Source organism: Erigeron canadensis, chromosome 7 (genome assembly GCF_010389155.1).
Source record: "Erigeron canadensis isolate Cc75 chromosome 7, C_canadensis_v1, whole genome shotgun sequence".
NCBI classification, from domain to species: Eukaryota; Viridiplantae; Streptophyta; class Magnoliopsida; order Asterales; family Asteraceae; genus Erigeron; species Erigeron canadensis.
Window position 1 is genome coordinate 232,312 of NC_057767.1, and position 9,718 is coordinate 242,029.

A 9,718-nucleotide genomic window follows, 5' to 3' on the forward strand; every position below is an offset into this window, starting at 1 on the left:
TATGGTTGTTTGTTTTTTAAACTAATTATAAACTTTTTTGCACAATATATATCTAGATAATCTTTTGTATATATTTTTTTCAGGTGGGTGTTGGAAATATAATAGATTGAAGAATGTGAATATATGTGATAATGATGATAATGACAACTTGATAAAAGATGCATGCATGGAAGAAGAAACGACGTCGTACGTATCCACCATGCAAGAGAATATGTAGCTAGATATTGATCAACATGTGGGTGTTGGAGATATAATAAGAGATTGAAGAATAATTAAGAAGGTGAAAATACAGAACAATGAAAGAAACGACGGCGGCGTAATGGCCATATATACGAAATGATTAGTATGATATTAATTGCCGGTAGTCAAATATGTATAGATATATTTTAATTTATTTGTGTTATTGTGTATGTATATTTGGTGGTTCCGAAAGGGATCGAGATATGTATTATGTTTTGGAAAATTTTGAACAAAATGGAATGTGTTTGAACTTTGAAACATGAAGAAGAATTGAAGAAGAAGAGGTCTGGTATATTTTGACGAAGGGGTCGTTTGTTGGATTAAAAGTAGAATTAGATATGTTTGTCAAAATTAGCTTAAGTTAGGAATTGGGGCTAAAATTAAGGCTGAAGCCGGATATATTAAGTTAGGAATTGGTTATGATATTATGATAAAATAGTTCCTTTTCATAATTAAATTTTTCATGTATAACTAGTTTAACTAGATCTATACCCGGTCGTTGACCGAGTTCGAAACAATAAAGTATATTGATAGGCATACAAAACACGATCAGCTTTATCTCATAAAAAAACTTAAACAAATAATCTAAAATTAAAATCGTCATTGGTATAGGACGATATTGTAAAATCTGCAAATAGATTTAAATTTAATTGTCCTAACCAGATCCTCCTTAGTGAGTTACTCGAATTTAATGATTTTGATATATATTAAAATTGTCAATACTCGATCTTACCCGAATTTTGACTTGAAACCAACTTGCAAAATTGGGTTATGATTGTGAAATCTCGATCTGGTAACCCGCCAACTTGATTTTTTTAGGTTGGGGCCAGGTTGACTTTTGGGGTTAATAATTCAACTTGCCAACCCAAAAATATTTGAATTTAAATAATGTTTTTTTAAAGGTCGACCTACCAACTCATTTTATCCCACAACCCATTTGACTTGGAATCAACCTGTCAACCTACCAACACACATGACCCGGGATCAAACTGTCAACCCATTTAACCTGCCTACCTACCTTTATTAACCCATGTGACATGAAATCAACCCACTAACCCACCTGAAATCAACATATTAATCGGATCGCTTAGGTAGATCCTTACTCAGGTCCGAGTTGAAGTTACTGTCTTAAAACTTTTATTAGCTTAAGTTGGGGTCATAAAGTTTTAATCCGCCAACCGTATGCAAATCAACCCGATTAATAGGCCTATTACAAAGTATATGATTTGTCTTAGTTTTAAACCGCTAAGTATAGTCATTATACCATAGTAAGTCTTTACCTTATAACTTTAATATTTATATTATATATATATATATATAATTATTCAACTTAACCATTTATCTTTTAAACATTCCACCAGTAAATAATAATCAAAATTCAAAATGGATGATTGACAAAGCTAATCACCATTACCTTTATCGCATATAGTACCGAACTAATATGTTTGTTTTGGTATAAACATGACATAAAATGGAAAGAAAAAGAAAAAAAGAAAAAAAGAAAAAAAAACTTGTATAGAAAGTTTTTAAATGTAAACTCAAATAATTGTTTTAAACTTAGATTCAAGAAAGCAACACTTTTAACATATTTACTTGACATATGAACTCCTAATTAAACTTCTATATTATAATTTATCATAATGGGATTCAAACAATTTTATTTACTTGACATGTGATCTCCTAATTAAATGATATTGTTTTTTTGTTAAAAATTATGTAAGCCGAACTTCTTATATATTTGTTTAATTCATATTTTAAATATTGTTTAGTTTATAAATGTGTTACTTCATAATACGTGAGCTGACAATTAATATTAGAAGTAGTTAAATTCAAGTCCATTCTCAAATTGATATCCATTACAATAATTTTTTTAAAAGTTACCATGATTAAAGAATGTATAATAAATACATAAAAGAGTTACTATATTTAAAATATTTATATTTGACTTTTAATTTAAAAGGTTGAGATTAATTTTAATTTTAATTTGAGTGGTCAAGATCACATGTTAAACTTATTTTTTTTCTCTTAGCTATGGTAGTCATATATATATATATATATATAATTTTCTAACCTAGATAATTAAGTAATTCATTATCTATTTTGATTATGTAAAATTTGTAAGAAAAGTAGGATGACAAAATCAAAGTTTCAAGCTAACAACGTACTACGAACGAAAGACTCGAATGCTTGGTATGTTCATTCTTCTACCCTCAAACAAAACAAGTGTATTGAAGGTGGTGCAATTTTTGCAAACAATTGAGGGTTTCACTGTTGAAAACTTGATAAAAATGACAATTTTTCTACTCCGTATATTTCAGTATTTTGGAAGATGAGGCTTGTTAGTTTGGGTAAAACAAGTTAAACTTTGGGCTAATGTAACTTAAAATGATAGTGGCCTAAACTCTTGAATAAATATATTGTCCAAACTGTTAAAATTTGGGCTAGTCATACTTGTAATGAAAGTGGGCCGCCACACTACTTTAGTCTTTAGTCATGTTTCTAGCCATATCGTTTTCAAGATTTCTCGGTTTAAGCATTAAACTTTACGCATGTTCATGTGTAATTGTTTGTTTATGTGTAAATTGTTTGGTATTTCGATCGGTTAAACCGGCACAAAGTGCGGGAAATAAAAACCTCGTAATCAACATTTTAACTTATGCAATATTCCAATATTTTTGATACAGTATTTGAGGAAAAGTGTGGTTGGCAATGGTTTTTAAAGGTATTATTACGATCTTCTTAGAATTGAGTTTTGTTTGTTATGTTTGATATTTGATTGCATTACAAAATGGAATTAAATAGATATAAAACAATAAAAATATCTCACAATACTCAGTTACCAAATAATACTCCCCGTGTCGTCATTCTCTAATCATTTTTTATATCTCCTAAAACGTTGCATAGTTTAGAAAATAGAAACTAATGAAATCTAATAATGAGGAATTGGTGGTTTATTGGTAAAGTGTTTAAATTTGAAAAATTCTGCCCAATTCAAGTCTCAATCTTCATATTTGTGGGAATGGATTAGCATAAGGTTTTTAGAAGTCTTTGGTTGCATCTTAGGGTTTTGTGTAATTTAAGAGTAAGCATGTGTCCGATAATTTGTCGTTTAAGAAAAAAACATTAATAAAATCCTTTTTTCGACTATTTCAATCTAATTATCCACTTATGTGGTCACAATGTGTCAAAAAGATAGACGTGTAGCAAAATATACTTACAAAATAGAAGATGATCAAAGGAATTGGTCTCTACTCATTAAAGAAAAATGTAATAGAACGAATTCAACCCTAAATTTTTTATTTCATTGGGGGTAGGTAAGATAAAGACCACAAAAATGGACTAGCCTACCGTCCTTAACTCATTGAACCAAATAAAACATCAAGTCATCCCACTATATATTGACATAACGAATACTAATGACCCCACATAAATTATTCTTCAAGTCAATCCATTCACCACCCAAAAAGTTGGTCATAAAAGTTGGTGCACCAACCACTTTAACCAACTCAACTCACTATTTTATTGCACAAAACCCTCATTTTATTTTCCTACATACACAATTGTCATACAACAACAAAAAAAAACAACCACCACAACCACGACTAAAACCATCATTATCCGCTATGGCACCACCACCTAATCTCCCGCCACTACCACCACCACCACCTTTTTTCTGGGGCGAAACCCCGGAAGAAGAATTTTATAAATTACACGGTGTTCGCAACACTAAATTATATTACGAAACACCTAATGGAAAATTATTTACACAATCATGGTTGCCAATAGACGAAAGCCAACCTATTAAGGGAGTCGTGTTTATGACACATGGATATGGATCCGACACTAGTTGGTGCTTTCAAAAAATATGTATCGAGTACGCTAAATGGGGATACGCCGTTTTTGCTGCTGATTTACTTGGTCATGGTCGATCCGAGGGACTTCATGGGTACCTTGGAGACATGGACAAGGTTGCGGCGGCTTCATTATCGTACTTTGTTAATGTTCGAAAGAGTGATGAATATTGTAAACTTCCTGCATTTTTGTTTGGAGAGTCTATGGGTGGCATGATCACCATGCTGATGTATTTCCAATCGGAGCCTGACACGTGGACGGGTTTGATCTTTTCGGCACCACTCTTTGTGATTCCGGAAAACATGATACCATCCAAGGTAATACTAATTATATTTCTTTGGTAACTTTTATCAATGATAACTTTGAGGTAGATTGATCATTAGAAAATCATGATTAAATAAGCCAATTTGCATTTTGCAACATAACACGAAATAAGTACGTTTGGGTTGAAAATAATAAATTTGGGTCATAAACCGGTAAACACGTTTATTATATCGGTGGAATTGTGCTGAACTATGTAAGCCATATACAATCTAACTTATCATATTGGTCATTTTACTAATTAATTACTCTATAGGCCTGTTTGATTTTTTAACCATTAAGTGACTGAATTGATTAACTGACTAAATGAATAAGTAATGTGTGTATGGATTAAGTCAATATAGTTGTTTTTTATTTATTAGGTAATAAAAAAAAGCACTTTTGATGACTTAATAGATCAAGTATTTTTGATTAAGTCACAACTTAATTTATTAAGTCCATAACAAACGCCACCTATGTCTATGTACTCAAATTATACTGAGTATAAAAAAAAATCAACTTATCATTTTCTTTATGTGGGTTTTAATTTAAAATTAATGGGTTACACGAGTCGACATGACCAACTTATTAATAAAGTGGGTTAAGTTTATGTTTACAATTTTAACATAATTATCAAATGGGTTAAGTTTAAATAGAGATATATAACCCGTTAACAGACTAGCTCGTAACCCGTCACAATTGCCACCCCTATTTTAAGTGTGAGACACTGAGACATGGAAATATAAATTGTATAATCATGTATATTGTAACAGTGGGTTATATGAAATGCTTTAGATACATATATTTAAGATGAAATATGTATTGAGATTTTTCAACTTAAAAGTATAAGTTGATTAGACGGGATAAAGTATCCGTGCATTGCGGCGGTAAGATAGTGGGGTGATAGATAATCGGAGGTGATAGGTCATGTGATAGCCAAATACCTTAGCCGTACGGGCTCTATCATCGGATTTAAAAATTCAACGAAAGTATATCAAATGACATCTTTAATGAAAGATCATGAAATTTTAAGAATACCCATATAATTTTTATAATTTATCGATATACAGTTTTTGAGATAAAATACTTTGAATGAATTAGAGCAATAAAATGATTTATGGAGTAGAGAAAAAACTGAGTGGTTGAGATGTATATAGTTATATTGTACATTATACATTGATAGGTGTACATTGTTGAAAAGTTGAAAAAATTTGAAGGATACAAATGCTTTATAATGTATTAAAGATAAACACGACTAATGTGTTACTCGAATTAACATAACGTATTACCCAATTTGAGAATCCGACTACCTGGATAATTAAGTCGATCAAATTTTACTCTAATTTAGAGAAATTTACCCAAAATTAAGCAAGTTAAAAGAAAGTTAACCAGAATGAAGATATGAATTCATTATTTAAACCGATCTTTATAATTAATGCAAAGTGATAAAAAAAAATGAAAAGCGATCCAAATATCACTTTTGAGTCGTACATCACCATACTATGAGTATAGCACTTTGATGGTATACAAACAAAAAGTTAGTATATGGATGATCACCCCAAAAAAAATACAGTATATCATACTTTTTTAATGAGCAATGACAGAACCGATTTAATTGCTAGCTAGGAAATCTTAAATAAGAATTGTAGGAGTGACTTTGTGAACTTATCACTCATTTTTTTTTAATGATATACCATTTTATTTTATCGTAGATTGTTAACATTGTGGTGACTGTTGACTCCAACTCTGTTTTTGATTAATTGTAGCTACATTTGACAATGTATGGGCTACTATTTGGGTATGCGGATACATGGGCAGCAATGCCAGATAACAAGATGGTGGGAAAGGCAATTAGAGACCCCGAAAAGATGAAGATAATAGCAGTGAATCCAAAGCGGTATACCGGAAGGCCAAGGGTAGGCACAATGAGAGAAGTAGTTAGGGTAACGAATTACATACAAAACAACTTCGACAAGGTGAAAGCCCCTTTCTTAACGTTGCACGGGACCTCAGATGTGATCACATGTCCCACGGGGTCCCAAATGTTGTACGAGAAGGCATCAAGTGAGGACAAGTCTTTGAAGTTGTATGAGGGAATGTACCATTCGTTGATACAAGGTGAGCCCGATGAGGCTGCTAACCTCGTGCTGGCTGATATGAAGGCGTGGATAGATGAAAAAGTTGAGAAGTATGGACCTAAAGTTAACAATAATTAGCTAGCTGATGTGAAGCAAAATATTTAAATTTGCATATGATACATAACTAAAATGAGTTTATGAGCCTTATTCCCTTAATATCTTCATCAAATTGTTAACGTTTGTTTCAATATGAGGTATTACTCTTGGATGGGTCAATGCTAATATAATCCTGCTATTTACATAACCTATACATTATGAAATGGAACTTGTGTCTTCTTTCAAAACAATTCAAAGGGTCATTGCTTTCATATACAAACTACCATGTAACATGTATTATTTATTCAACTCATTACATCGTTACAACTAGTTTCTTTTAAAGTAGCATTTTAATATATATCTTATATATGTATTTGTTTTACAATATCGTGGAATTTGTTTAGAAAGTTTGGTGACATTTAGTTCTGAGTTCGTTCCTACCAATAAGGTTGGTCTTGAGCTTGACAACCATATAAGTTGTTAGAAAACATTAATCGAGCATAGAGTATTGCGATTTGTGTCATACGCACCAACCTCATCCATTGTCTTTGCGTATTAGAGGATGGAATAGGGTTTAGTGAGTATGATCCAATCGATTATACGGGTTAGAGTTTGTTAATTTATGTTACTTATAAGAATGTAATTAGATACTAATACATACAAATATTTATCCGCTAATATTGTGATCATGAGCGTTTGTGTTTACATTACTCAACTTGTTTAACCTAGTTCTGATCTATGCATTACTCATAAGGCCATAATAATTTGTTAAAGGAGAGAAAAATAAAAACAACTAATCCATAAGTTATGGGAAATGATATTTGTACCATATTTTTTACGGAGTATTAATCAACCACTATCTGTTATATTAGTTGTTTAGTATGGTAAATTAATATGAATAAGTGGTATAAATATGGGCTCTATAAGTTATGTTGGGGGTAGGTGAAAACGCGAAATGAAAAATATATCGGCCTCCATTCAAGCTATAACTCAACAACTATCATGGACCCCACATAAATCAATTTTCAACACCCCAATTGGTTAGTGGCAGACCGTAGACCCCACACGGTAGTTGGTCTACTAAACCCTTTTGATAATTTGTCGAATTTTATTGGCCAAAGTATTTTTTCGTCCCTGTGGTTTTTTGAATAAACATTTTTCATCCTCATCGTTAATTTTTGGCTAAAATCGTCCCTGCGGTTTGCATTTCGTCCCTGTCGTTATAACTTTGCCGTTAAACCCCTCACATGCAAGTCACGTGAGGGGCATTTTCGTCTTTTCATAGAGTTAAGTGCAAAAAACGTCCCTGTGCTTTATCGTTTTTGCATTTTTCGTCCTCACCGTTAACAATTCCAGGAAAAAATTTCAAAAAAAAACAAAAAACAAAAATTACCGTACCAATTTAATCCAAACAAAACAAAAACCTATATACCTATATTTGAGGATATGCTCAATCACTTTCAAATGCAACCATGTACATACAATATTTTAAATACCGGTAGTATACCCGTAATACCGGTATTGGAAGATACCCCGCTACAACTATTTCTGATATTTTCGGTATTACCGTTCCGGTATTCACATTTTTTATTTTTTGAATTTTTTAAAAATTATTTTTACAATACTTTAATGTTATTTTTTGTAATTTGTTATAAAGTACCTATTTGTTTTTTTTTTTTTTTGAGTGAATTCTAATTATATTTTGACTATTTTCGTTATATTGTAGTAACTTTTATAACATTTAAAAAAATTAAATTAAATTAGTTGTACCGGACGGGATTAAATTAGATCCTCATATGTAGGTGTATATATAGGTTTTTGATTTGAATTTGTTTTGATTTTTGATTAAATTTTTGTTTGAAAATTTGTTAAATTCAAGGATGAAAAATGCAAAAATGACAAACCATAAGAACGAATTTTGTACTTAACCATAGGTACAAATGGGTAAGAAGACATATATGCCCCTCACGTGCAAGGCACGTGAGGGGGTTAACGGACCCAAGGACGAAATGCAAACCACATGAACGATTTTAGCTAAAAATTAACGGCGAGGATGTAAAGTGCTTATTCGAAAAACCACAGGGACGAAAAAAGTACTTTGGGCAATTTTATTTATCCACAGTATGATAACTTTACGTTACATATGAAAAGCATGAAACAAGTGCATATTTGACCATGAAATTTGGGATTTCACTTGTGTTGTGGAAGAATTAGATCATACTCATTTATATGGATAAAAAATAGATCAAACTACGACTCTATAAAATGGAAGGGATGGTTCAGTTTTGCTTTTTAAATCTACGAGAGTAAATACCCACGCGTTGCGGCGGTGAGATGGTGAGAGTAATAGGTCATAGAGTGTGATAGGTCATAAGAGATTATATGTCATAGAGTATCATAGCCAAATGCCTTAGCCGTATAGACTCCGACCTCGGATTTAATTCTTCGTCGAAAGTATATCGAATGACATCTCTAATGAAAGAGCATGCAATTTTAAGAACACCCATATAATTGTTATAATTTATCGATGTATGGTTTTTGAGATAAAAGATTTTAAAAAAATTAGATGAATAAAATAATTAATGGAGCAGAGAGAAAGTTGTGGGCATTAATGTATGGTACATCATGCATTATCATGTATATATTGTTGAAGGTTGAAAAGTTGAAAGTTCAAAAGTGGATTTGCTTTATAACATAGTATAGATTATGTATTTTTGTTTCAATGTTTTGTTGTTGCCACCAACAATTTTTGGTTGGTTAATAAAAGTTCATGTTTAAATTTAAAAAAAAGGAAAGATGAAGGGAGTGGTGGTTGATTTGACAAGATTACACCCAATCAGAACTTGTCATATGAACCTCTCAATCATGTGCTACAATTTTTAGGAGTGTTCAACTAACACTATGAAGCCTGCTTCCTCTTTTATGGGAGCATCTCATGTCATGTGACATATTAGTTATTATGAGGTTTTTCTCTTAGAGCAAGGCTTTTAAAATCACCTCTTGTATTCCAACCACACTTTTTGGTATCTCAACCAAAAAGTGTGGGCCTCCATGTCTATAATGGTATATATGATAGAGTAAAAAGTGAGCCCTTGTCATTAATAATCTGGTCAGGTTACCAAAATCATGATCGGGATACCATGTGCCTTAAA

The 9,718-nt window shown here is 31.6% G+C and overlaps 1 protein-coding gene across 1 annotated transcript; it reads left to right on the top strand.

Moving 5' to 3' along the window:
• The first annotated feature begins 3,780 nt into the window (after positions 1 to 3,780).
• LOC122607336 (caffeoylshikimate esterase) lies at positions 3,781 to 6,774 on the top strand. Its single transcript, XM_043780291.1, has 2 exons — positions 3,781 to 4,409; positions 6,159 to 6,774. The coding sequence occupies exons 1-2, from the start codon at positions 3,864 to 3,866 to the stop codon at positions 6,606 to 6,608; spliced, it is 996 nt and encodes a 331-aa protein (XP_043636226.1). The 5' UTR covers positions 3,781 to 3,863; the 3' UTR covers positions 6,609 to 6,774.
• The last annotated feature ends 2,944 nt before the right edge of the window (positions 6,775 to 9,718 follow it).

Coding starts and splice junctions, on each gene's coding strand:
- LOC122607336 (XM_043780291.1), top strand. CDS start 3,864: ATGGCACCACCACCTAATCTCCCGCCACTACCACCACCACCACCTTTT. Junction 4,410..6,158: donor AAAACATGATACCATCCAAG/GTAATACTAATT, acceptor GATTAATTGTAG/CTACATTTGACAATGTATGG.